This window comes from Emys orbicularis, assembly GCF_028017835.1.
Source record: "Emys orbicularis isolate rEmyOrb1 chromosome 12 unlocalized genomic scaffold, rEmyOrb1.hap1 SUPER_12_unloc_1, whole genome shotgun sequence".
NCBI classification, from domain to species: Eukaryota; Metazoa; Chordata; order Testudines; family Emydidae; genus Emys; species Emys orbicularis.
This window is the reverse complement of record NW_027045136.1, coordinates 196306-224103: the sequence shown is the minus strand read 5'-3', so window position 1 is coordinate 224103 and position 27798 is coordinate 196306. Positions and strand designations below refer to the sequence as shown.

The 27798-nt window shown below is 56.5% G+C and overlaps 1 protein-coding gene across 2 annotated transcripts; it reads right to left on the bottom strand.

The window, feature by feature from the left end:
• Positions 1-310: 310 nt before the first annotated feature.
• LOC135894802 (myosin-7) lies at positions 311-27109 on the bottom strand. 2 transcript variants are annotated; one of them, XM_065422896.1, is made up of 38 exons: positions 26909-27109; positions 26314-26457; positions 24792-24948; positions 24245-24272; positions 23779-23890; positions 23320-23412; positions 22736-22799; positions 22520-22618; positions 21732-21835; positions 21473-21611; positions 21255-21373; positions 20290-20439; positions 19830-20000; positions 18559-18868; positions 18313-18386; positions 17837-17924; positions 17029-17146; positions 16804-16927; positions 16284-16420; positions 15901-16156; positions 15411-15653; positions 14827-15003; positions 14402-14547; positions 14119-14209; positions 12858-13247; positions 12434-12560; positions 11383-11507; positions 10806-10996; positions 9540-9723; positions 7738-7903; positions 7469-7593; positions 5123-5431; positions 4774-4977; positions 3375-3500; positions 2973-3248; positions 1051-1146; positions 488-622; positions 311-331 (listed from the first exon to the last, which is right to left on the bottom strand). In XM_065422896.1, exons 1-38 carry the CDS (start codon positions 27107-27109, stop codon positions 311-313), a joined length of 5820 nt encoding a protein of 1939 aa, XP_065278968.1. The 2 variants fall into 2 exon arrangements, with proteins under 2 accessions (XP_065278968.1, XP_065278969.1); XM_065422897.1 differs by having other exon boundaries at positions 311-328.
• Between the last annotated feature and the right edge of the window lie 689 nt (positions 27110-27798).

Genomic DNA, 27798 nt, shown 5'->3' with positions numbered 1-27798 from the left:
GGCAGGGCTTGGCGGGGGGCGCTGCTCTGTGGGGAGCCGGGGGTGGGGTTCGGATGGGGGAGCTGGGGGTGGGGCTCGGCGGGGGGCACTGTGCTGTGGGGAGCCAGGGGCAGGGCTTGGCAGAGGCGCTGTGCCGTGGAGCGTGTTTATTTAAAGTCACACGCAGAGTGCATGGTGCTGTACAATGCATTTTATTCTACAGTCTGGGAAGGGGGCATGGGGGCCGACACTGATATACAGAGAGCAGGGGTGAGTCGGGGTGGTGGGGTCTGTCAGTCGCAGCCGGGGGGGTTCCGGGGGGTCACGGGAGTTACTCCTCATTCAGCCCCTTCTGCAAAAGAACAGAGAGAAAGCGAGTGTCAATACAAGGGCAAAGACGTGGGAGGGAAGATGGGAGGGGAGAAGAGGTGACAGGAGAAATGGGGAAGGAGAGGAGAAGAGGGGGTGGGGTCAGAGGAGGGGGAGGGGCAGCCCCAGCATGGCCTACCTTGGCTCCGATGTCGCGGCTCTTGGCCCGCAGCTTGTTGACCTGGGACTCGGCGATGTCGGCCCGCTCCTCCGCCTCGTCCAGTTCGTGCTGCACCTTCCGGAACTTGGCCAGGTTGGTGTTGGCTTGTTCCTCCTGCCGGGGGAGAGAAACCGGAGTGTTACCCTGTGGAACTGCCCGCTACTGGGTCTGCAGCGCAGCCCAGAGTTCAGCATGGCCAGGCCCCTGCACCTACCTGGGTACTGCCCCAAGGCAGGGGGTGCCTGTCCCACTGGGGACACAGAGAAGAAAATGGGACGTGTTAACCTGTGGAACTACCCACCACTGGATTTCCAACAGATAAGGGCTCAGGGAAGAATAGGAGGGGGCCAGCTCCCCTGTACTGATTGGTTACAATCCATCCATTCTTCCATTTTCTCATCCAACCTTTCCATCAACTCTCCATCTATCCACCCACTCAACTGTCCATCTGCCCGTCCATCTGGGTTCTGGGGTCCGGGGGAGGAGGAGGTCTGGATTCCAGAATGCATCATGGGGAGGATCTAGAAGTTCTGGACACTCACCGCCTCCTCGGCCTGCCTCTTGTAGGCTTTGACCTTCAGCTGGAGTTTGTCTACCAGGTCCTGGAGACGGATCAGATTCTTCCTGTCCTCCTCAGTCTGGAGAGATGAGGGGGGAAGAAATTCTGGATTCAGCCAGTGGCTCTGGAACCCAGCTGCTCGAGAACCATGGGGGTCTGGATTAATCCCCAACCTCCGTTCATGACCATAAGTCTATGTGTGCTTCCTCAAGTGGGGGTGGTAACAAAAGAGCCCCATAATTACTCTAAACCTGTCTAAAACCCAAGGGCTGCTGGGGTATCCTTGATCTACAATTTAAAAAGGCCAGTGTGAGGGGTGATGGTTTCTAGATCCATCATGTTCTAGACCAAAAGCCAAGCCAGTTAGGAGTTGGTTGTAGAGCAGGACTGGGTAAGAGCCTGGCTCTAGAACAGCAGGATGGCTGGGGATGCGGAGATACTCCTGGCTGTTACTGTAGAATATGGAGGTAACCCATGGGGATTTCATGCAGGGTTTGAGACTATGGAGTGAATGGTGTTCTTGAGTTTGGCAATGGAACAGAGCGCTAATGGGTGTGCTATGCTCTAGAGCAGGGGTGGGCAAACTTTTTGGCCTGAGGGCCGCATCGGGTTTAGTAAATTGTATGGAGGGCCGGTTAGGGGAGGGGTTCTTTGGCCGGCCCCCACCTCCTATCTGCCCCCCCCGGGGACTCCTGCCCCATCCAACCCCCCTGTCCCCTGACTGCCCCTGGACCTCTGACACCCCATCCAACCCCTCCTCTCATTCCTGATGGCCCCCTGGGACCTCTGCCCCATCCAACCACCCCTTCTCCCTGTCCCCTGACTGCCCCCGGAACCCCTGCCCCTGACTGCCCCCTGCCGCCCCATCCAACCCCCCTTCTTCTTCCTGACTGCCCCCCCGGGACCCCTGCCCCCATTCAACCCCCTGTTTCCCCCTGACCACCATCCACACCCCTGCCCCCTGACCACCACCCTGAACTCCCCTGCCCTCTATCTAACACCCCCTGCTCCCTGCCCCCTTACCACGCTGCCTGGAGCACTGGTGGCTGGCGGCGCTACAGCCGCGCTGCCTGGCTGGAGTCAGGCCACGCCACCACCCCCACCACGCAGCACAGAGACCAGGTCAGGCCGGGCTCTGCAGCTGCGCTGCCCCAGGAGCTCACAGCCCCGCTGCCCAGAGCATTGCGCCGGCGGCGGAGCGAGCGAGCTGGGGCTGCGGGGGAGGGGGGAGAGCAGGGGAGGGGCCAGGGGCTAGCCTCCCGGGCCAGGAGCTCGGGGGCTCTAGAACATGTGAAAACTATTCTAGAACAAGTCAGGGAAGTCTATGGCCTGTAATATACAGGAGATCTGGCTAGATGACCACAATGGTCCTTTCTGAACTTGGATCTATGATTCTAGGTCATCTATGGTCTAGCATAGATCAGGTTATGTTCTGCGCCACATGTCCCACGTTCTCGAGTGGATAGCTTGTGTTCTGGTGCAGAGGTTTCTGGAACAGGACATGCTCACCGAGGTCTACAATGATCAGTAAGATGTTCTAGACCAGGCAAACAATTCTGTAGCATGTGTCTTGAGTGTGATGCTCAAGTCCTAGTGTGGGATGGTCAGAAGCCAGGTATTTGCAATTCAGAACAGCTAGGATGATGTTCTGGATAGGACCGTACATGCCCTGGGGCATGTGTCATATGTTCTAGAGAATACATAGCGTGTTTGGGGGCAGGCTATTTGTGTTCCATGTCAGACAACTCATGTTCTAGACTGCAAGTTCTGGGGCATGCACTTCAGGTTCTAGAGCACACGTGTTCTAAGGCATGCGACTCGCATTCTGGAGCATATCACTTGTATTCTGGACTGCAAGATTTGCAGCTCCTCTTGTTTCCAGACCCACCCCCTCCCAGCAGGTACCTGGTAGGTGAGCTCCTTGATGCGCCGCTCTGATTTGCGCAGGCCCTTGATGCTCTCCGCGTTGCGCTTCTGCTCCGACTCCAGCTCGTTCTCGAGCTCCCGGACACGCGCCTCCAGCTTCTGCAGCTGCTTCTTGCCGCCCTTGAGGGCCAGCTGCTCGGCCTCATCCAGCCGCAGCTGCAGGTCCTTGATGGTCTGCTCCATGTTCTTCTTCATCCGCTCCAGGTGAGCGCTGGTGTCCTGCTCCTTCTTCAGCTCCTCCGCCATCATCGCCGCCTGCCGGCCAGAAAGAAGAGTCATTCCCTGCCCCCCTGAGCCAGCCAGTACCCCCACCCTGGGACTAGATCGGAGCTGGTGCCCCCTAGAGGGGAAAGGCCTCGTGTCCCATTCCCTCACACTCACGTCAGTGATGGCTTTCTTGGCCTTCTCCTCGGCATTCCTGCACTCCTGCACGGCCTCCTCCACCTCTGTCTGCAGCTGGGACAGATCCGCCTCCATCTTCTTCTTCTGGTTGATCAGGCTGGTGTTCTAGATCAGTGGGTGAGGGGAGATAAGCTCAGAGGCGGCATTGTTCCATCAGATCTAGAGATAGTTCCCTGACAGCTCAGGATCCGAGCCATCTGAGTTCCTTCCCTGGTGGGCTAGAACCCCATGCTGGCAGGTCTGTTCTAGATTTGCCTCTCTGGGAGAAATGCCATTCCCTAAAATGTTCTAGCTCCTTGATCTTGAATTAAATGGAATCAGGGGGTGGTTGTTGAGACTCAAGCTCTAGATTGGCCTAAAACCAGCTGGTGGAATGAGGTCTGTACAGGCACCAGACAAATAAGAGACTCTTGTCTCTCACACACAGAGCAGTGACTATTTTCTAGACTTATCCCACTCAAAATGGGCATATTCTAGACTATTATCTGCAGAAAAGGAGTAATTATCATATTCTAGACTGTCACCCCACCCAAATGTTCTACATTATTGCCCCAGCCAAATGGTGCAGTGATCCCATTCCAGGATGTTATTTTACCTGACCAAGACAAGTTCTAGACATTTCCCCCCAAGCAATCAGGACACTGGCCATATTATACATATATTCTAGACTATCACCTCACTCAAAACATGTTTGTCATGTTCTAGACTCTTAGTCAGACTAAACTGGGTGATAACCATCTTCTAGATGATTATTCAGAACAAATAAAGTGATGTTTATATTTCAGAGTATTATCCAGAACAAATAAAATGGCCACCATGTTCTAGATGACTATTCTGAATGAACTTGGCAATGGCCATCTTCTAGACTACTATCCAGAAAGTGCTGAGCTCTAGCCATGTTCCAGAGCATCACCCAAACCCATTCCTGTCATGAATGAACAGGGTAGCCCATATGGTTGTGATCTTGTGCTACGTTGTTTTCCAGACAGAGTGGATATTCTAGACTATTAGTGGATATTCTAGACTATTATCTAGAACAAATCAAGTGGCAATCACATTCTAAATGGTTATCCAGACACAAAATGGCAGTATCGAGGCTCTAGACCACTTCCTAGAGCAAACAAAGTGCTGCTCATGTTCTGGATTACAATCCAACCTCAACACAGCAGCACCCACACTCTAGATTATGGCTGTCATGTTCTAGATCACTCTCCAGACCCAACAGGGCAGTGTCAATGTTCTAGGCTCCTGTCATGAATGAACAGGGAAGCTCACATGGGTCAGTGAAGGGAACCGCTGCTGGGGCCAGGTTTTCTGTAGTGGACCAAAGGGGGTTCCGCTCAAGGGGTCAGATGTCGGGGGTCCCCATCTCTCTCACCTGGGTGTGGAGCAGCTGGACTCTCTCACTGGCTTCTATCAGCTCCTGCTCGGCCAGTTTCCGGGCGCGCTCCGTCTGCTCCACCACAGCTCGCAGCTCCTCCAGCTCGGCCGTCAGCAGGTTGTTCCGCCGCTCCACAATGGCGATGTTCTCCTTTAGGTCCTCATTGGCCCGGACAACGTCGTCCAGCTGGATCTGGGTGTCCTGGGGTGGAGGGAGAACAGGCCATGAGTGGGTAGACAGGGCATGGCCAGGACCCTCCCCTCCACAGCACAGCGCCCCCTAGGGCCAGGCTGGGAGACAAGGAACCATTGGGACCCCCTCACAGCACAGCGCCCCCTGGAGGTACCTTGAGCAATCCCTGCAGCAGCTTGACTTGCTTCTGGGCCTCGGCCGCCATGCGGTTGGCGTGGCTCAGCTGGATCTCCATCTCGTTGAGGTCGCCCTCCATCTTCTTCTTGACTCTCAGCGCCTCGTTGCGGCTGCGTGTCTCGGCGTCCAGCGAGGTCTGCAGCGAATCCACCACCCGCAGGTGGTTGCGCTTGGCCTGCTCCATCTCCTCGTCCTTCTCCGCCAGCTTCCGCTCGAAATCCGCCTTGAACTGGTTAAACTCCAGCTGCGCCCGCAGGATCTTCCCCTCCTCGTGCTCCAGAGAGGCCTGGGGGGTGGGGGGGAGGAGGGAGGATGAATGAATGAGAGAAAAGAGAGAGAGAGATTAATACAAAGAAAGAAAGAAAGAAAGAAAGAAAGAAAAGGAGAGGGGAGGTGGAGAGAGAAGGAAGGAGTAAATATATCACAGGAAGAATGAAAAATGAGGCAGAAAGATTTAAAGAATGAATGAAAAAGGGAAGAGTGAATGAAATAGAAAGAATGGAGAAAGGATTGGAAAGAGAAAGAGAGGAAAAATGAAATCCCAAATAAGAAAGAAAGAAGAAATATGTTAAAGGATGGATGAAAAAAGACAGAGAGGAGGAAGGAGTGAGTGGAAAAAGAAGAGTGGATGAAGAGGAAAGAATGGGGAAGGCATTGGAAAGACAGAGAGGCAAAATGAAACCAGAAATGCATGAAAGAAGGAATGAAAAAGAAGACAGGGAGAAAAAAATGAATCCAAGACAGAGGGAGAAAGAAAGGAGGAATGAAAAAAGCAGAGATGGAAAGAAAGAAGAAATTAATGAAGGAGGAGAGGAATGGAGACCAAAAGAGAGAGAAGAAATGAATGGAGGGAAAAGATAGAAAGAAGGAATAAAGAAAAGCAAAGAAAGAGAGGAAGGAGAAATCAATAGAAAGAAAGAAAGAAAGAATTGAAAAAGTGGCAGTGTGGAGGGACCAGGCAACCCTGCCTTAGCCCAGAAGGAGTTAAGCCCCAGGGACTAGAGGGAGGGGCCAAGCAACCCCGCCTTAACCCGGAAGGAGTTAAGCCCCAGGGACTGACAGCGGAAGTCCCGCCTCCCTGGGCGGACTGGGCATGCTCCAAGTGCTATAGGAGTATAAAGGGAGGGAGACCGGCTCAGTCTGGGGGGGAGCCCGTAGGTGCAGGACCTGCCGGGGAAGCTCCTGCGGCGGACCAGCCACAGCCGGTGGCTACGCCGGGAAGAGACGCCGTCCACGGCCCGCCGGCGCCCCGGTGCTTAGAGGAGACCCAGGGGACGACCGAACTCGCCGAGCACCAAGTACCTGTTGACTCCTGGGAGACCCCAGCGGAGACTCTGGTAGGAAGGGACCCCGGGAGGGTGACAGAGTGGTACCTCCCCCCCCCCCCCCCCGCCGGGGAATCTCAGCGTGTTTCAGTCGGAACCCCCCCGCTGAGTTGGTGAAAAAGCCTCACGCTGCCCTCCGCCCGAGGGTGGCTCTGGGGGACTCGGGCCGCTGGGCCGCGCTGCCCTCCGCCCGAGGGTGGCTCTGGGGGACTCGGGCCGCTGGGCCGCGCTACCCTCCGCCCGAGGGTGGCTCTGGGGGACTCGGGCCGCTGGGCCGCGCTGCCCTCCGCCCGAGGGTGGCTCTGGGGGACTCGGGCCGCTGGGCCGCGCTGCCCTCCGCCCGAGGGTGGCTCTGGGGGACTCGGGCCGCTGGGCCGCGCTGCCCTCCGCCCGAGGGTGGCTCTGGGGGACTCGGGCCGCTGGGCCGCGCTGCCCTCCGCCCGAGGGTGGCTCTGGGGGACTCGGGCCGCTGGGCCGCGCTGCCCTCCGCCCGAGGGTGGCTCTGGGGGACTCGGGCCGCTGGGCCGCGCTGCCCTCCGCCCGAGGGTGGCTCTGGGGACTCCGGCCTATAGGCCCTCCCGCCCGGTAGCCACGGGCTGGGTTGCAGACTCTTGCCGTTAGGTTGCGTCCCCTTGAGGCAAAGGGGACGTCAGAGACTTTGGCCGCTAGGCTACACAGCCCTGGATTAAAGGGCTAGTTAACAGACGGTGGCGGATAGTCCACGCCGCCCGCAACCTTAGGGGCGTGGACCGTCACAGGCAGACAGAAGAAAAGAATGAGTGAAAAAAGCAAGGATGAATGAAAGGGGAAGACCGGGGAAAGGGTTGGAAAGAGAGAAAGGGAAAATGAAATCAGAATAGGCAGAGCCAGCGCTGGGGGGGTTCCCGGCTGACCCCCACGCGGCTCTGGGAAGGGGTTCCCGGCTGACGGCGCTGGGAAGGGGTTCCCGGCTGACCCCCACGCGGCTCTGGGAAGGGGTGCTCGGCTGTGCCCCTCACCTCAGCCTCCTCCAGCGCCGCCTGCAGCTCCATCTTCTCGGCCTCCAGCTGTTTCCGCACCTTCTCCAGCTCATGGATGGTTTTGCCGCTGGTTCCCAGCTGCTCCGTCAGGTCCGAGATCTCCTCTGCGGGGGGAGAGAGACCGCGCTAAGCCGGAGGCGGGTCATGGCTAGGGTGGGAGATTGTCCTACCCCAGCGTGGGGCCAGGGGGCGCTGTGCTGCAGGGAGCGGGGGCAGGGGGTGCCGGGGAGTGGGCTGGGGAGTCTCACCCTGTAGGTTCTTGTTCTCCCTCTTGAAGGTCTCCAGATGCTCCAGCGACTCCTCGTAGGCGTTCTTCAGCTTGAAGAGCTCGGTGCTGAGTGACCGCGCCTCCTTCTGCGACGACTCCAGCTCCGTCTGCGACTCCTCGAACTTCTGCTTCCACTCGGACAGGATCTGGGGGGTGGGGTGGGGGGTGAGAGAGTCACCCCAATGGATGAGCCTTCTGCTCAGTGGAGAAAACTCCCTGCTCTGGGCCCCTCTCCCTTCTCTCCCCTTTCCTCTAGCTTTTCATTCCTTCCTGCTTTCCCTGTCCTCGGTCTCTCCCCCTTTCCGTAGATTCTAAGCCCAGTCACCCATGTCTCCAGCCCATATCTGACAGCTGAGCTAGAACATGTCTTAAGAGACGCCAGTTCTTGATTTAAAGATGCCAAGTGACGGAGAAGCCACTGTCGGCCTAGGCTGGCTCTTCTAAGGGTTAATTCCTGTGCCCGTGAAAAATTTGCACCTTATTTCTAGTCTGAACATGTCGTACTTCAGAGTCCAGGCACTGGGTCTCGTTCTCCTTTGGGTGCTGAGATTCAAGAGCGCCCTACCAGAAAACCTCTTGCCGAGGTAGATCCTTGTAGACCAGGGATCGGCAACGTTTGGCCTGCAGCCTGCCAGGGTAAGCACCCTGGCAGGCCTGGCCGGTTTGTTTACCTGCCACGTCCGCAGGTTCGGCTGATTGCGGCTCCCACTGGCCGCGGTTCGCCGCTCCAGACCAATGGAGGCTGCAGGAAGCGGCGTGGGAGGAGGGATATGCTGGCCGTCACTTCCCGCTGGCCCCATTGGCCTGGAGCGGCGAACCACGGCCAGTGGGAGCTGTGATCGGCCGAACCTGCCGACGCGGCAGGTAAACAAACTGGCCCGGCCCGCCAGGGTGCTTACCCTGGCGAGCCACATGCCAAAGGTTGCCGATCCCTGTTGTAGCCCATGATCAAGTCACCTCGTAAGCTGAGATATTATGGTCTCCCCATCTTCGAAAGGAGAACGAGATGGGAGGGGGGTGGAAATGTTGACTTTTCGGGGAAACAATTTTTTTTCACCTCTTAGCAACCCAAATGAGAATGTTTTCTGCTGAAAAATACCCAATTGTTGGTTGCTGAAAAGTATTTTTTGCCTTCCTTGGCTCTATTTCCTTCATTCTTTGGCTCTTTTCATTCACTCGTTCTTTATTTGGCTCTCTCTATTTCATTTTCTTTCCATCTTTCACCCTATCTATCTTTTGCCTCCATTTAAGTCCCTCTTTGCTCTGTTTCATTCATTTGTTCATTGGCTTTTTATTCAATTTTTCTTTGTACTTCATGCTCTCTCATTCTTTGGCTCCTTCCCTCTAGTCCATTTTTACTTTTGTTCCATTTTTTTGTTCTATTTTATTTATATTTGGTTTTGCTTCTTTCTTTCCTAGGCTCTATTTCATTCCTTCTGTGCTCTGTTTCCTTCTTTATTTCCTTCTAGTCTTTCTTTGATCTATTTCATTCATTCACTCTGTTTTATCCCTTCCTTCCTTCCTTGATTTTATTTAATTTATTATTTTTTGGCTTTGTATTCAATTTTTCTGCGGCTCTACCTCTTTCTTTCTTTCTTTCTTTCTTTCTTTCTTTCTTTCTTTCTTTCTTTCTTTCTTTCCTCGCCTCTATTTAATTCATGCTTCATTTCTTTAGTTCTGTTTTATTCTGTCTTCCTTTGGCCCTGTTTCATTCTTTCTTTGCTCTGTTTCATCCATTCATTCATTCTCTCTCCCCCTCTCTCCCCCCTCCCCCAGCCCCACCTTGTCAAAGTTTCTCTGCTTCTTGTCCAGGGCAGCTGCGGCAGCGTTTGACCGCTCCACATCCACCATCAAGTCCTCGATCTCATTCTGCAGCCGGTGCTTGGTCTTCTCCAGCGACGAGCACTTGGCGTTCACGGCCTCCACAGCCTCCTCCGCCTCCTGCAGCCGCTGCGCCAGCTTCTTCCTGCCACCGGGGGACGACAGACACCATTGGTCACCAAAGAGCGACCTGGGCTCTTCCCCACCTCCCTCAGCCTTGGAGTTACAGGGGGTTCCCGGCAGAAAAATGCCTGTCACACCTGCCTGATGGTCTGGACCATTCTAGACATGTTCCCTGTAGAAAATTACCAAGACACGGGATTCTTATATTCTAGACTGCTCTAGACCATTGTAGACAATCTTCCAGCTGTACATGACCAAGACACTGGCGGGATGAATGGGAACCTTATGTTCTAGACCCTTCAAGACAAAAGGAGTTTCTGGTCCGTGGTGGGGAATAGAGAGACACACACACCTTCACTTCAGGGCAAGATGGAAGGAAATAGGAGAGATGGTGGGAATGTCGAACCAAGCATAAGAGAGGATTAAAGGAAAGGAAAGGGGAGGGGAGGGAAGGAAAGGATGAACAGGAAGAACAAACAATTAGGAAGAAAGAATGAACAAGAAAAAAGAAAGAACAAGAAGGTGAAAGGAAAAAAGAAAAAGAATGAGACAAACAATAAAAAAGGAAAAAAGAAAAAACAGAAGGAATGCAAGAAGGAACAAAAGAACAAAAAAGGATGAAAGGAAAAAAGAACAGGCGGACAAAAGAACAAACAAATGAAAAGCCAAGAGAAAGAAAGGAAGCAAGAGAGATGGGAAGATAGAACAAACAAAACAAGAAATGAAAGAACAGAAAGAAAAAATGACAGAACAAACGACAATGAATGTGGAAAAAAAAGAATGAATGAGAGAAATAAGAGGAGCGGATGAAAGAAAAAGCACAAAAGAATAAGAGAATGCACAAAAAAGTAAAAGAACAAGGGAACAAAAAGAAAATAGGAGGGATTGAATGAGAGGGTGAAAGCAAACAGGAGTGGAAGAACGGGGGAATGGAAGGGTTCTAGACCGCTCTAGACAAGTCACCAGGAGAAAACATCCAAAACACTGGCCTGCCACATGGGATCCTCATGTTCCAGATGGCACTAGAGCATTCTAGACAAGTTCCCAGGACGGGGGGGAAGGCAGGGAGGGAGACGGCGATAGGGAAAGCCACCTGGCACTCACTTGGCCTCCTCCAGCTCCTCTGTCCTCTGGATGGCGTCCGTCTCGTACTTGGTTCTCCACTGCGCCACCTCGGAGTTGGCCTTGGAGAGCGAGCGCTGCAGCTCGGCCTTTGCCTCCGTCTCCTCCTCGTACTGCTCCCGCAGCAGGTCGCAGTCATGCCGGGCTGACTGCAGCGCGTGGGCCAGGGCGTTCTTCGTCTGGGGTGGGGGGACAAAGAGCTCTGCCAGTGCCCCTCACTCCTGACCCGCAGCCCCCTGCTAGCCCAGCCCTGCCCCCCCCAGCTCTGCCGGTGCCCCTCACTCCCGACCCACAGCCCCTGCCCGTCCAGCCTTGCCCCCCCCCCAGCTCTGCCAGTGCCCCTCACTCCCAACCCGCAGCCCCCTGCTAGCCCAGCCCTGCCCCCCCCAGCTCTGCCGGTGCCCCTCACTCCCGACCCACAGCCCCTGCCCGTCCAGCCCTGCCCCCCCAGCTCTGCCAGTGCCCCTCACTCCCAACCCGCAGCCCCCTGCTAGCCCATCCCCTCCCCCCCCCCGCCGGTGCCCCTCACTCCCGACCCGCAGCCCCCTGCCAGCCCAGCCCTTGCCTTGGCCTCTTCCTCCAGTTGTCTCTTGAGATCTTCCAGCTGCTGGGTGTACGTCAGCTTCCCCCGTGTCAGCTGGTTGACCAGCGCATCCTTCTCGTCCAGCTGCCTGGCCAGCTCACCTGGGCGCAGGGCAGAAAGGGAGAATAGGGAACCATCCTCCGCGGGGACCCCGCACCCCTCACCCCAGTGCACGAGGACTGTGAGGGGGGCTCCCAGGGGTGTGGGGGGAGGATCCCTCATATGGAGTGCAGGGGGTTGGGAGAGAGCTCTTGGGGGGTCCCCCAGGGAGGGGCAGAGGGCGGGGAGGAGGGTTAGAGGGCTCAGGGGCTCGTACATGGCGTGTGGGGTGCAGGGGGGAGGGAGGGGACATGGGGGGAAAAGAGGGGGCTCCCAGAGGGCACATCCCTCATGGGGTGGTCAGGAGGATGCAGCAAGACTCTCAGGGGCGGGTGGGGGAGTCCCAGGGGCATAGGGGGCAGGGAGGGGGTCCCAAGATTGCAGGGGATACCAGTGGTGTAGGGTCCCAGGGGTGTAGGGCGATGGGGGGTCCCAGGGGTGTAGGGTGATGGGGGGGTCCCAGGAGGCAGGGCGATGGGGGGGTCCCAGGGGTGAAGGGCGATGGGGGGTCCCAAGGGTGTAGGGTGAAGGGCGATGGGGGTCCCAGGGGGCAGGGCAATGGGGGATCCCAGGGGTGTAGGGTGATGGGGGGGTCCCAGGGGTGAAGGGCGATGGGGGGCCCCAGGGGTGTAGGGTGAAGGGCGATGGGGGATCCCAGGGGTGTAGGGTGATGGGGGGGGTCCCAGGGGGCAGGGCGATGGGGGGGTCCCAGGGAGCAGGGGGATGGGGGGTCCCAAGGGTGTAGGGCGAGGGCGATGGGGGTCCCAGGGGGCAGGGCAATGGGGGATACCAGGGGGCAGGGCGATGGGGGGTCCCAGGGGTGTAGGGTGATGGGGGGGGGTCCCAGGGGGCAGGGCGATGGGGGGTTCCAGGGGTGAAGGGCGATGGGGGGTCCCCGGGAGCAGGGCGATGGGGGGTCCCCACTCACCGTTCTCAGCCTGGAGCTTGGCACGCTGGGTGGTGAGGTCGTTCACCATGCGCTGCGCCTCCTCGGACTTGGTCCTGTGTTCGTTCATCTGGTCCTCCACCGTCCGGCACAGCTTCTCCAGGTTGGCCTGGGGAAGGGGAGACGTCGGGGCGGCGAAGAGGGGAAGAAACCAACGGGAGAATGAAGGAGCGACAGGAAAAGGAGACCCCGAAAAACCAGGAGGGCGGCAGAAAGAGAGGCACCTCCCCCTGCCCACTAGCTTCGGCCCCACCTCCCTGCCTTTGTCTGGCCCTCATGAGCACCGGTTCTAAGTAGTGGCTCCTCCCCCACTGATGCTGCCCTCACAGCTATGATTGGCCCCTCCATCCTTAGCCCCTCCAACTACCCATGGCCCCTCCCCTCCATCGGCCTGCCCCCGGGGCACCTTGGCTTTGAGCAGCTGCTCCAAGTTGGAGCTGACATCATCCAGCTCCAGCTTGAGCTCGCTCTTCTCCTTCTCCAGCTTCTGCTTGACGCGCTGCAGGTTGTCGATCTGCTCGCCCAGCTCGGCCACCGAGTCGGCGTGTTTCTTGCGCAGGGTGGCGGCCGTGGCCTCATGCTGCAGCGTGGCCTCCTCCAGGTCCCGCCGCATCTTCTGGAACTCCGCCTCCCGCTTCTTGTTCATCTCGATCTGCACCGAGGTGGCGCCGCCCGCCTCCTCCAGCCGCTCGCTGATCTCCTCCAGCTCCCGCGACAGGTCCGAGCGCAGCTTCTCCACCTTGGCCCGGGCCGTGCGCTCTGCCTCCAGCTCCTCCTCCAGCTCCTCGATGCGCGCCTGCAGCCGGAGAGAGACCCACGGGCTTAGACAGGCCTAGAACATCTCACATGCTAGAGCAGGCAGGAACACGTGGGACAGAGGAGCAAAGGTCCTCAGCCAAATCTGGAACGTGACATATGCTAGATACAATAGAAAAGTTCTAGAAACAAAGGTCATTAGCCAGATCTCACACACCCAGTTTCACATACAGCATGTAGACATCCTAGGTCATGGGAAAGAATGCTTTGGGTTCCAGAAGTAAAGTGCCTGAACTGGGTCTACAACACGCAGCTCCAAAGGACAGAATGTAGATGTTCTAGATCAGGGAAAGCATGGGGGGTCTAGAAGCAAGTGGCCTTAGCAGCATCTAGAGCGCCCAATGTTGAAAATGACTGGTGGACATTCTAGAGCAGGGAAGGAATAGTACGGGTTCTGGAGATTCCCTGTTCAATCAGCAGAGAGCTCAGATAACCCATTTCTTTAAACAGATCTAGACCCCACAGCGCCAAATAAAACATGTAGATGTTCTAGATCATTATAAAAGTAGTCTAAGTTCTAGAAGCAAAGGACCATAGGCTCAGACCAATATGAGATCTTCTCCCTTTTGGGGCATACTGTTCTACAGCAGAGAGGAAGAGAATTTTCCTGAGACACAGAAGAGGGGACCCTCAATGTCTCTATTGGTTCTAGACTTTCGATGGAGGAGAGCTCCTCCTTCCTAATTCTCGACCGGAGAGAAAGGGGGGAGGGATTGTGGAGACACCCCCAAGCAACACAGAGTAACGTCTGGAGAGGAGATGAGCACCGAGATCATCCTGCTACCAGCCCAGCTAGGTGGGGAGCATTTCTGGACCCCAACTCTGGTGACGTACAAGCCAGCCTGCCTCACCTGAAGCTCTTTGAGCTTTTTCTGGAGCTGGGCAGCTATCAGTTGCTCATCCTCGATCCGGGCATTCAGTGCGCTGAGCTCAAAGTCTTTCCTGAAGGAGACAGAAAACAAGTTCTCTCTCTGGCTCTGCAAGGGGAGTGGGGTCTAGTGGTTAGAGTGGGAGGTTAGGAGCCAGGACTCCTGGATTCTACCCCTGGCTCTGGGAGGGAGTGGGGTCTAGGGGTTAGAGCAAAGAGGGGCTGGGAGTCAGGACTCCTGGTTGGCGACACAAGGAGGCCCCTACTTTTTCAGCTTCTCGTCCAGCTGCTGCCTGTCATTCTCCAGGTCCATGATGCTCTCCTGGGCCAGTTTCAAATCCCCTTCTAGCTTCCTCTTGGCCCGTTCTAGGTCCATGCGGATCTTCTTCTCCTGCTCCAGGGAGCCCTCCAACTGAGAGAGAAAGAAAATGAACCCAGGAACCCGGGGTCCGCTCAACAGGATGTTTTTAGTGGGAAACCCCCCAGTGATGGATCACCCTCCATCGGAGACACTCTGCTCTGTGATCCCCCCTGACACCCTCGCTGGACCCCCACTTGGACCCCTCAGAGATAACCTCTCCAGACGCAACATCCCCCAGAGTCTAAGGAGTTACCAAACGGGGAGGAAGTAATAACCTATCAGTAATGCCATCTAGCTCCTTAGCCCCATCCCCAGGCTGCTGGTACTTACGTCATCCACCTGCTGCTCCAGTTTGACCTTGGCTTTGGTCAAGGTGTTGACCTTGTCCTCCTCGGCCTGCAGGTCGTCCAGTGCTTGCTGATGGGCCTCCTGCAGGGCCTTCTTCTCCTTGGTCAGCTTGGCTATTATCTCATCCAGCCCGGCCATCTCCTCTGTCAGGTTCTTCACCTGCAAGTAGATAAATCAGGTGGGTTTAGATATTGGGTGGCCCAATGGGCAAAGCTCAGTGTTGGAGATTAGTGGCTTCATGGCAGGGCGGAGGATTGAGGCCACTTAACTCAAAACAGCAATCCTTGAACCCACTTGACCAACCCAACGCAATCATCCCTCAGGCCACTGAACCAACCCAACCATCCTTGATGACACTCAACCCAACCCAAACATCCCACAGGCCACTCAATCCAACCCAGCCAGTCTTGAGAACGCTCAGTCTAACCAGGTCTCAGGCCACGAAATCCAACCCAACCCAACCAACCTTGTGGCCACTCGCCTCAATCCAACTAGCCTTGATACCACTCAACCGCAATAGTCTAGAAGCCACTTATCGCAAGTCAAACTCCCATCTCTGCCCTCACCTTGTTCTCCGTCGCGTGTTTCTCCTTCTCCACCTTGGCCAGGGTCAGCTCCAGGTCGTCAATGTCCTTCTTGAGCTCCGAGCACTCGTCCTCCAGCTTCCTCTTCTTGGCCGTCAGCTCAGCATTCATCTCCTCCTCGTCCTCCAGCCGCTCCGTCTGCTCCTTCACCTTGGCCTCCAGCTGGATCTTGTTCTTGATCAACTGGTCGCAGCGCTCCTCAGCATCTGCAAGATTGTCTTGCTCCTGAAAGGAAAGAAGAAAAAGATGGAGAGAATGAAGGAAAGAAAGAGTGTGATAGGTTCATAGGTGAAGCATGGGGTTCAAGGATAGGGGAATCCCTTCTTCTAAGCCTACAGGGCAGGAGTTGGAGCTCCTCCATGGGTGTCAGGAGGATTCAAACGGGGGGATCTCCATCATTCATGGCCCAACCCAACCTCACTGACCACGGGGCCCAGAGGGGTCAAGGGGGGGGAACACTTCCATCACTCACAGCCTGCACTTGCAGCTGGAGGTCGTTCTTCTCCTGCAGCAGAGAGACCATCTTCTCCTCCAGCTCCTTCCTCCGGGCCTCCGACTTCTCCAGCGCCTCCTTCAGGCGCCCAAACTCCTCCTTCATGGCCAGCATCTCCTTCTCCGTCTCAGCGCTCTTCAGGAGCGGCTTGATCTTGAAGTAGAGCTTCATCCAGGGCCAGTTCTTCACCCCCATGAAGGCCCGGATGTTCCACTGTATAACCAGCAGGGAGTCCCTGGCAGGGAGGGAGGCCACATGAGCTGAAGCTGTGAACTTCCCTACAGCAGTGCCCAAGCCAGAAATGGCTACGAGCTGCCCTACAACAACAACGTCTCCTATGACACCTTCGCACCCCACCCTACCTTCGTTCCAAGATCTTCTTGAATTCAAGGCGGGAGAGGAGGCCCCGGGACTGGGCCTGGAGGCGGGTGATGATCCGGGCGAGCCGCTCATCACGCATCTCCTCCAGCAGCCCCAGCAGCCCGGCCTTGAAGAACACCTGGGACAGCCAGCGAAATACAAACATCAGCAGAGCGCCCCCTAGCGCCAGGCTGGGACCCCCCCCTGGCCCAGCGCCCCCTGGCACCAGGCTGGGACCCCCCCCCCCCGGCCCAGCGCCCCCTAGCACCAGGCTGGCACCCCCCCCGGCCCAGCGCCCCCTGGCACCAGGCTGGGACCCCCACCCCGGCCCAGCGCCCCCTGGCACCAGGCTGGGACCCCCACCCCGGCCCAGCATCCCCTAGCGCTAGGCTGGGAGACAGGGCACAGCTGGGACCCCCCCCAGCACAGTGCCTCCTAATGCCAGCACAACCGTATGGTCCCTGGTCCCTAGAGGTGTGGCTAGCTGGGATCCTGTCCCCCACACAGACTCCTCCCCCTCACCTTGGTGTGCCCGAATTTGTACTGGCTGGAGTCGATATCGAGGGAGCCCAGCAGCTTTTCCGCCCCCTTGCGGCTGTCGATGAACTGCCCCTCGGGGATGGCCGCGGGGTTCAGGATACGGTACCTGGGGGAGGGGATCGTTAGTGACCCTGGATCTCTGAGGCCATCCCGTGGTGGTGCGAGCTTCCCCTGCAGCAGTGCCCCGGGGGGGTGGGGCAGACCTACCTCTGTCTGAAGTCCCCGTAGAGGATGCGGTTGGGGAAGCCCTTCCTGCAGATGCGGATGCCCTCCAACACCCCGTTGCAGCGCAGCTGGTGCATCACCAGGGGGTTGTCCATCACCCCTGGGGCGGGAAAACGGGGGTTAGTGATGGAAAGGGGTGGAGCCTGGCAGTCACAGGCCCCGCCCTTTACCTCTTGGCCATGCCCTTTGCCTCTGGAGAGGGGGTGGATAGGGAGCTTTATTCATGCAAATAAAGGCCCCGCCCCTTCCCATTGAGCCACGCCCCCGTGCCCTTAGCCCTGCCCAGCACCTTTGGGGAGGGATTGATTTGGGTGGGGGGCAATGTATGCCCGTTAGACCACACCCACTCTGCTCTTTAGGTAGGGACAGAAGTGGAAGGGGGCCCAATCTATAAACCACGCCCCCATCACATGCAGCCACGCCCATTTTCCCATTAATCACACCCCTCGGCCATAGGGAGAAATAGAGTTATGCAAAAAATGAACATGCCCCTCTTCCCCTTAGCCCCGCCCCTCTTCCTTTAGCCAGGTCCCCTCACCTCTGGGGAGGGATGGAGGGCAACAGAGACAGGAAAACCATGCAGACATACTCCTCACCCCCTCATCATTTAGCCTTCGGCCCTTAGCCACACCCCTCTCCCCTTTAGGACCGCCCCCCAGTCCTTAGCCATGCCCCCTCCCTCTGAACAGCCCTGAGCAACCATGGAGCCTGTGACTTCCCCTCCCCCGGAGGGGGGGGGGGTAACGGCGCCCAGTGGGCAGAGGCAGGTGAGGGAGGGGGGATCACGTGCCTGGAGCCTTGATCTCATTGGGGATGATGCAGCGGACGAAGTGGGGGTGAGTTGAGCGCAGGTTTGTCATCAGCTTGTTCAGGTTCTCCTGGGGAGGGGGGGAGAGAGAGATGGAGAGAACAGGACAGAAACGGCGGGACGGATGGATAAAGAGAATGAGGCAGAGAGGAATGGAGAGAACAAGAAAGAAAGAAAGAAAGAAAGAAAGAAAGAAAGAAAGAAAGAAAGAAAGAAAGAAAGAAAGAAGCAAGAGAGATGAACAATGAAACACAGAGAGAAAAACAGATGGATGGAATGAGACAGAAAGGGGGGCAGAAAGATGGATGGAATGAGAAAGCAAGAGTCAAGGAGAAGCAAAGAAGAAAGAACAAGAAACAGAGAGAGACAAGAGGGTCTGTTAGGAATCTCGTCTGGCAGAGCCGATCCTACAGGAGGTCAGGACCCTAGCTCTGCCGTCTGCCCCCGGGTCCCCTTACCCTATGCAGCGCTGACACCGTCTGGAAAGATGAACCCTTCTTCTTTGATCCTTTCCCCTTCCCGCCATCATGGGCTGTGAGGGAGAGAGACCCGCACCCATTAGAAAGGGAATGGGGACTAGTGGTTAGAGTGGGGGGGAGGGGCTGGGAGCCCAGGACTCCTGGGTTCTTTCTCTGGTTATGGGAGGGGAGTGGGGTCTGGTGGTTAGAGTGGGGGGGCTGGGACTCAGGGGAGAGAGGTCTTACCTGCGTCAGTCCCCGCATAGTTGGCGAAGAGGAGGGCAAGGAGTTTGAGGGCGGATTTCTGGTAGAGCCCCACCACCGTCTCATTGAGCGGGTCCTTGTTCTTCTGCAGCCAGCCCAGGATGTTGTAGTCCACCGTGCCGGCGTAGTGCATGAGGGAGAAATGCGCTTCCGGCTTCCCCTTGATGTTCCGCGGCTTGCCGAAGTTGCCTGACTTGCCCAGGTGGTTGTCGTAGAGCTTGGCCTTGAAGGTCATGTCCGACGCCTTGGGGAACATGCACTCCTCCTCCAGGATGGACATGATGCCCATGGGCTGCAGGACAGAGACACCACAGGCAAACAGCAAAGGATTAAGGCTGCCTCTCTACCCTTAACTCTGCCCCTCATGAGAGACAGACTTCAATTCCATGATCATGTGCTGTATTCCCACAGGACCCTGCCTCAATTAGCGCCTGGCCTTGCCGGCTCTGGGGCTGAACGAGGGCTGTGTCTGCCGACCCTGCCTCAATCAGCGCCCAGCTCCGGGCCCAGCCAAGCCTCTGTCTGCTGGACCCTGTCTCCTTCAGCGCCTGGCATGGACTGAATCAGGCCTGTGTCTGCCAGCCCCTGCCTCACGAGTTGCAAGGCATGGAGTGAATGAGGCAGGGGCTGCAGGAACAGAAAGGCCGGTCTTGGGGCTAAGCAGCTGAATGCTGCCCCGGAGAATTAGATTCTCTCCCTGCCAAATTCTTGTAGGCCCTGCCTCAGTGTCCAGAGTGCCCCGAGCTCTCACCTGGAAACTGACATTGTAACTGATGTGACGTTGCTGTGGAAAAGGACAACGCTGTCCTACAGCTTGTCAGGACAGGTTTTTCCAGGAGAGATAGGGAGGTTTTAATGCCATTGGACAAGGCACTGGCAAAACCTCATCGGGGATCCGGTGTGCAATTCCGGTCGCCTGTTCCAGAAAGAGGGCGTCCTACCGGGACAGGTGCTGAGCAAAGGGCTGCTGGGACAATCAGGGGAACGGAGACCAGGTCTTATGGGAGGCAAATGAAAGAGCTGGGCCTGGTTAGCATCAAACACAGGCTGAGAGGGGATCTGAGTGCTCTATGAATACATTGTGGGAGGGAGAAGAGCTGATGAAGCGAAAGGAGAACGTCAGCACAAAAGCAAAATGGATGAAATGGCCAGGGATCAGCCTGGGAATGAGACGCAAAACCCGACTGTAGATCCTACTCCAGCGGCCGTGACGGAGGCGTGGAGGGTCGCGATGGAGTGGCGGTGGGAGGTACCTTCTCAATGAGGTCTATGCAGGCCTGCAGGTCCATGCCGAAGTCGATGAACACCCACTCGATCCCCTCCTTCTTGTACTCCTCCTGCTCCAGGACGAACATGTGGTGGTTGAAGAACTGCTGCAGCTTCTCGTTGGTGAAGTTGATGCAGAGCTGCTCGAAGCTGTTGAACTGGGGAGGAGGTTGGGGAACAAGAGACGAATGAGAACAAAAAGTGCCCTCTGCTATGGTGAGACCATAGAGGCATCTGGGGAAGACATACCAGAGTGTAACTGCGCCTACCAGGTGGTGCTTTTCTATAGAGCCACCTAATGGAGGAAGGGAGGAACTGCACCACAACCAGCACTCCCTACAGTGCCCTCTGCTGGGAGAGGCTGGGGCTGGAGTAGCTGGGAGCTCCCCCACAGCCAGTGCCCCTGCCCTGCTCCCTACAGTGCCCCCTGCTGGGGGAATCACTTACATCAAAGATCTCAAAGCCAGCAATGTCCAGCACCCCGATGAAATACTGACGCGGCTGCTTCGTCTCAAGGGTGTTGTTGATCCTGGTCACCATCCAGCCGAACATCTTCTCATACACGGACTTGGCCAGGGCTCCTACAGCATAAGATACCTGGGGGATGACAGATGACCTGGTTACCTATCGCTCTTGCAGGCTGAGAGGGTGAATCCCAGGCCTGGTGGTCCCTGGGCATGGATCCCCGCACTCTGGGCTGAACTCATGAGTCCCATTTCCAATCACCCAGGCTCAATTCAGGTGAAAGCAAGAATGAAAGAAAAGAATGAGAAACAGGGAAGAAACAGTGAAATGTAGAGAGAAAGAAAGAAAGAAAGAAAGAAAGAAAGAAAGAAAGAAAGAAAGAAAGAAAGAAAGAAAGAAAATGGAAGTTATGATGGAAAATAGAGATGAAGCCGTGAGAGAAGGAGAAACACACAAAGTAAAAGAATAAAAGAAAGAAAAACATCAGAAGAAACCGAGACAGAAAGCATGGAAGAAAGAAAGGGAAAGTGAACGAAATAAAAGAAAGAATGAGACACAAAGAAAAAGTGAAAGAAAAAACTAAGGCTAGGTCTACACTGCAGCGGGGGTCCGACCTAAGATACGCAACTTCAGCTACGTGAATACCGTAGCTGAAGTTGCGTATTTTAGGTCGGCTTACCTAGCGGTGAGGACGCGGGAAAGTCGACCGCTGCCGCGCTGCCGCCGACTCCGCTGCCGCCTCCTGCCGAGGTGGATTTCCGGAGTCGACGGCAGAGCGATCAGGGATCGATTTTACCGCGTCTTCACTAGACGCGGTAAGTCGATCCCCGAAAAACCGATTGCTACCCGCCGGATCGGCGGGTAGTGAAGACAAAGCCTAAGACACAGAAAGAGGAGAGGAAAGAAGGAGTGAAAAAGGAGAAGGAAGGAAGGAAGTGGGTTCTCACCTGCTGGACAGTCTGCCCCTTGGTCACATATTCGTTCCCCACCTTGACCCGTGGGTGAACAAGCCCCTTCAGTAGATCTGACGAGTTCAACCCCATCAGGTAGGCAGATTTGTCCGCCTCTGGAAAAGCAAAGGAGACAATGTTTGTCTTCCATTCCCCCAGCCCTGGGCATGACCAATCCCCACCCTGCATTGGCCCCAGTTGCCACTGGTGCCCACCCTCGGTGCCGTCAGGCTCGGCCTGCTCCTCGCGCTGCTTCTGCTTGAACTTCATGTTCCCGAAGTGCATGATGGCGCCCGTCAGCTTGTACAAGGAGTTCTTCTCCTCCTGAGTGAAGCCCAAGATGTCAAAGGCACTCTGTGGTGGGAGAGGGACAAAATGTCAAGGCTTCCAACTGAAGAAGAGGCAGCAATGGCTTCCCAGCCAGTGGTCCCTCGAGAGGCTTCCCGGCCCCCTGCTGCCCCTGGCTATACTCACATCGGTGGCTATCAACTCTTCGGCATCATCGATGGAAGACACCGTGGTCTCTCCTTGGGAGATGAAGGCGTAGTCATATGGGTTGTTGGTCACCAGCATCATGTCTGCAGAGGGAAGCTGATGGGTTACGGATGGACACAAGACCCGTGTCTATATGACGCATCTGCGCAACTCAAGTCAGTGAAAGAGTGAGGATGCCACTCAACCGAAACCAGCTCAGCAAGGAAAGGTCAAGGACTTGGGGCCACTCAGTTCAATTCCTCAAGACCTGAATTCACTCAACCCAACATGAATCAAATTACCCAGACTCAACAGGACTTGAGGACACTGAATTCAGCTCTTCTGGATTTGAGGGATTTCAGCCAGACTTGAAGATGCTAAGCTCAATCTAACAAGACTGGAGGCCATGCAACTCAACAAGATTTGATGCCTCTAAACATACTAAGATGTGAGGACGCTTGGCTCATTTCAAATTAACACGACATAAGGTCACTCCACTCTACTTGCAAGACTCAAGGGAACTCAGTTTAAGGATACTAGAGTTCATCATCTCACTGAGACTGGAAGGGATTCAATGCAAGGATACTAGAGGTCACTCCGCTTGAATCAGACTCAAGGGAACTCAACTTTACTTAAGGATACTAGAGTCCAGTCGCCTTAACAAGATTTGTGGACACACCACTCAACTCATGAAGACACGAAGCCACTCAACTAGACCAACTCATGTAGACATGAGGCTGTTCAGTACAGCCCAAGCACAATCTGCCTGGGTTGCTGAAGATTCTCACCCAGGAGTTCTGGCTTTTTGTTGGACAGGATCTGGTAGTAGATGTGATAGCTCCTCTCGGATTTGAGCTGGCAGATGACCCGGGATTTTTCCAGGAGATCTGAGGGAAAGGGGAAAAGAGTGGGTTAGAGAGAAGGTATGGGGAGAGGCAGAGAACAAACACGAATCCATGAGGCACAGGATGGAGGCAGAGAACATCGACATTCATCACACTCACAGGTCTCTATATCAGCTGAAGCCAACTTCCCCGTCGCCCCGAAATGAATCCGGATGAATTTACCCTAGGGAGGGAGGGAGAATGCTCAGGATTAGGGGCTAATACAGCAGGGATAGCCCCACAGACTCCAAACACAGACCCCTTCCCCCGACTCCTACACAGCCCCGCAACCTTCTTCCCCACAGCCACTCACCCCACACATGGCCCTTCAGACCTCAAACCCCATAGACAGCCACAGAGACTTCTCCCCCAGATCTCCCACCTGACATACAGCCCCACAAATCTCCTTCCCTATAGACTCTCCAATCCAAGACACTGCCCTTCAGACTCCCAAACTCCATACACAGCCCCATAGATCCCTCCCCCAAAGACACCTCCACCCCACACACAACCATACAGACCTCTCCCCACATATAACCACACAACCTCCTTCCCCACCGCCTCCTCCCCATAACCTCCTCCACCGACCCCCACATCTGAGACAACAGCCCCATGGCTTCCTTCTCCAGAGCTCCCACCCCAGACACAGCCCCACATGCCCCACCCCCAGCTCTCCACCTCCACCCCAATTCCAGGACACTCACGAATCGGGACGAGTTGTCGTTCCTCACGGTCTTGGCGTTGCCAAAGGCCTCCAGGGCGGGGTTGGCCTGGATGATTTGATCCTCCAGGGTCCCCTGAGTGAGGAACATCATACAGGTGAGGGGAAAGGAAAAGGAAATAATCAGAGGGCAGAAAGGGAGGCGTGAGACAGAGAATGGGTGATGGGAAGAATGAGAGATAGATGGATGGACATATGTGAGGATGGACAGACAGACATGGGGATGGATGGGTGAACAGATATAGGAATGGGACAGATAGATGGGTACAGAGATGGAGGGATGGGGATGGATGGATGGATGGATGGATGGTAGCAGATAAACGCAAGGCCAGGGATGGACAGACTAGTAAAGGGATGGACATGGGGATAGGCATAGGCGGATGGACATGGGGATGGATACAGGCATAGATGGATGGTTCAGATAGATGGGTGGAGGCCACACCTTGCTCTTGTCCACCTGTTCCTTCTTGCTGCGGTCACTGATGGCTGCGATGACGGCAAAGTACTGAATGACCCGCTTGGTGTTCACGGTCTTCCCCGCCCCGGATTCTCCGCTGGGGTACAGGAGGGGAGAGAGTGAGACACAGCCCCTCCTGCCTGTGTCCCACCCACCCCGAGCGCTGGAGAAGCAGGAAGACTCCATGCAGAATTCAGGAGTCAGGACTTCAGAGAGGGGGCGGGGCTTCAGAATTCAGAGAGGGGGCGGGGCTTCAGAATTCAGAGTGGGGGCAGGGAGGTTAAAACTTTAATAGATGGGGCTAAGACTTGAAGGGTCGGGGCTACAATACAAGAAGGGTTAAAACTTTGGGGGGTGGGATCAAACTTCAAGGGGGCTGTTAAAGGTTTTGGGGTGCAGTGATTTTGCGGGGGGGAGGGGGTAAGAGAGGAAGGGATGGGGTGACACTCACGTGATGAGGATGGACTGGTTCTCTCGATCTGAAAAGAAGGGGAGGAGAAACAGCATGAGGTGGATAGAAGCTACCTAGCCCCGTCTTGCCCACCCCAGGGTGCCCTCCACCCAGATCAGAGTGGATATCCTGTACCCATCCACATGTGCTGGTAGGCAGAGAGGGAAAGGAAGCAGTGGGATAGGTCTGCAGGTTAGGGGTTTATGCTTAGGGATAGAGACTATGGCTATGGCTAGGGGTATAGTTAGGGTTAGGGGTATATTTATGGTTATGATTATGGGTATAATTAGGGTTAGGCTTATGGATAGGAGTATAATTAAGGTTAGGTTTATATTTATGGTTATGGCTGGAGTAGAGTTAAGGTTAGGGTTATATTTATGGTTATGGTTAGGGATATAGTTAAGGATAGGGTTATGGCTGGGGTAGAGTTAAGGTTAGGGTTAGGGTTAGGGATATAGTTAAGGATAGGGTTATGGCTGGGGTAGAGTTAAGGTTAGGGTTATATTTATGGTTATGGGTATAGTTAAGGATAGGGTTAGGTCCCTACCGGTCAGCATGTTCTGGTAGGCGTTGTCAGAGATGGAGAAGATGTGGGGTGGGGCTTCGCTTCTCTTCTTGCCCCTGTAAGCGCCCACCACCTCCGCGTTATAGACCGGCAACCACTTGTAGGGATTGACCGTCACGCAGAACAGCCCCGAGTAGGTCTGGAGAGGGAGAATGGGGGGGGGGGAGGAAGGCCAGAGAGAGGGAAGATAATAGAGATGATGCCTCCCCCTCCCCCGTGATCCAGGAAAGGAAAAAATGACACACCCAACCTCCATCTAGAATAGGGGTGCGCAAACTTTTTGGCCCAAGGGCCACTTTGGGGTTGCGAAATGGTATGGAGGGCCAGGTAGGGAAGGCTGTGCCCCCCCCAAACAGCCTGGCCCCCACCCCCCATCCACCCCCTCCCACTTCCCACTCCCTGACTGCCCCCCGGGACCCCTCCCCATCCAACCCTCCCTGCTCCTTGTCCCCTGACCGACCCCTCCCAGAACCCCACTCCCCAAACTGCCCCCCTGGGATCCCACCCCCTATCCAACCTCCTCTTCCCTGTCCCCTCACTGTCCCAACCCCTATCCACACCCCCGTCCCCTGACAGGACCCCTGGGACCCCTGACCTATCCAACCCCCACACACTCCTTGTCCCCTGTCTGCCCCCTCCCGGGACCCCCATCCCTAACTGCCTCCCCAGGACTCCACTCCCTATCCAACCCCCCCTGCTCCCTGTCTCCTGACCGCCGCCCCATCCAACCGACCCATGTCCCCTGCCTGCCCCCCGAGACCCCCTGCCTCTTATCCAACCCCCCGCCCCCTTACCATGCCGCTCAGAGCGGCAGAACTGGCTTATTGGAAAGCCTGGGAGGTTGGCGGGTGCAAGCCGTGCTGCCTGCGCAGCGGTGTGCCTGCAGAGGAGGGGCTGGGGGTAGCCTCCCCGGCCGGGAGCTCAGGGGCCGGGCAGGACGGTCCCACGGGCCGTAGTTTGCCCACCTCTGATCTAGAAGAAGAGATAATGCCACCCAATCCCAGTCTAGAAGGAGAGGAAACCCCCACCAATACGGAATGACACTAACATCCTTGATCTAGAAGGGGAGCGGAAGCCCCTCCTCCAGAATTGCTCTAACACCCCTCCCCCCCGATCTAGAAGAGACATTGAGTTTCTGCTCTAAAATGGCTCCAATGCCCCGATCTAAAACAGTGAATGAGTTTCTTTTCTAGAACGGCTCTAAACTAGAAGATGGAGAGAGTCCTCAACCCCTGAACCTTGGATCTAGAAGATGGACTGATTTGCTGATGTAGAAGGGCTCTAAACAGAGCCATTGGATGGGGAATGGCTCTAAAGTCCCCTGATCAAGAACGTCCGACTCCAGAACGGCTCTAGATGTAGAGCTCCCAGAAATACTACAGCGCCGACGCAGGGGTGGGTCGCACAGCATGGAGGTCTGGGTATTTTCTCCCTCGCCCCACGGGGGAGGCCGGGGAAGGGAAGCTGGCAAAGCCCAGCAGGGGGCACCCCCCCGCAGACTCACGTAGATCATCCAGGCGGCGTATCGCTCCTTGAGGTTGTAGAGCACGGCCGGCTCGTGCAGGAACGTCAGCATGGCCATGTCCTCGATCTTGTCGAACTTTGGCGGGTTCTGCTGCATGATCTGATCCTCCTTCACCGTCACCGTCTGCAGGGACACCCCCAACACACACACCAAGAGAGCCCCGGGCAGCGTTAGCGTGGGGGACCATGGGGAGGCAGGTGCCATCTGGGGCAAGCAGCCCCCAGAGGAACCGGGATTAGCCTCCAGGGGACACTGTAGGAGTTGGAGGGGGAGGAGTTTGGGGGGCCCCTGAGGTGAACTCATGAGGGGTAGGGGCTGGAGGGGGGTTCCCTGGAGGAGGAGGGGTCACTTTGGGGGTGTTGGGTGTATTGTGTGGGGGAGGAGCAGTCACCCCTTCATGAACAGGGGCCCCAGGAGGCACTGAGGGGCCCCATGGAGGATGGTGTCTGGAGCCTGTTGGGGGCGCTGTGCTTGGGGGCAGTGACACTGGAGGGGGGCAGGAGAGAGCTGTGTGGATGGGGCTGTCTGGGGCAACCCCCCACCCCCCACCCCACACACACACCCTCCCCCGCACCTGGCCGTTCTCGGTCTCGGCGGTGACTTTGGCCCCATCCCGGGAGATGATCTTGGCCTTGACAAACTCCTCCTTGGGGTCCGGCACGAAGATGTCCTTCTTCAGGTCGAAGGGCCGGGTCTGCGCTTCGAGCCGCAGCTTGTCCGACTGGCGCAGGTAGGGGGCGGCAGCCCCAAACTCGGCCATCTCTGCGTCCGGCATGGCGAGCACTGCGGGCGGCAGCGGGACGGTAGGCAACCCAGGCCCCTCCCCAGCCAGGATTCGAACCCACAGCCCTGGGGTGCTGTAGTTCCCTGACAGACCGCGAGGGGCAGACCCCTCCCCGAGCATCCCCGGGGTGCTGAAATGTGGGGTGCGCTTCCTACAGCTGCTAACAAGGGGCAGCAACCTCCTCTTGCTGAGGGGTCCCCGTATAACCAGCCCCTGCACCCCACCCCAGAGCCAGACGCATCTCAGAGCCAGGCGAGGGGTCCCCATATAACCAGCCCCTGCGCCCCCCCCACCCAGATGGGCTGCATTTCGGCGCCAGACGAGGGGTCCCTGTATAACCAGCCCCTGCACCCCACCCCAGAGCCAGCCGCATCTCAGAGCCAGGCGAGGGGTCCTGTATAACCAGCCCCCGCGCCCCCCTCCCCCCCCACCGACAGGCCGCATTTCGGCCTACCTTTTCTTTTCCTCTGACGCTCCTACGGGGGAAGAATGAGGTGGGCTGGGCTGGCTGCCACGGGTCTGGAGTCCTGTCAGGCAGAGGGAGCAGGTCAGAGAGGAGCCAGGGATCGAGGGATGCCCTTAGAGGGGCCCAGACCCCCACGCCCCACCCCACATCCACCATTCATGTGAGACACCCCCCCTCAGGGCAGGGCCCAGCCCCACCAGGAGGGGGCACACAC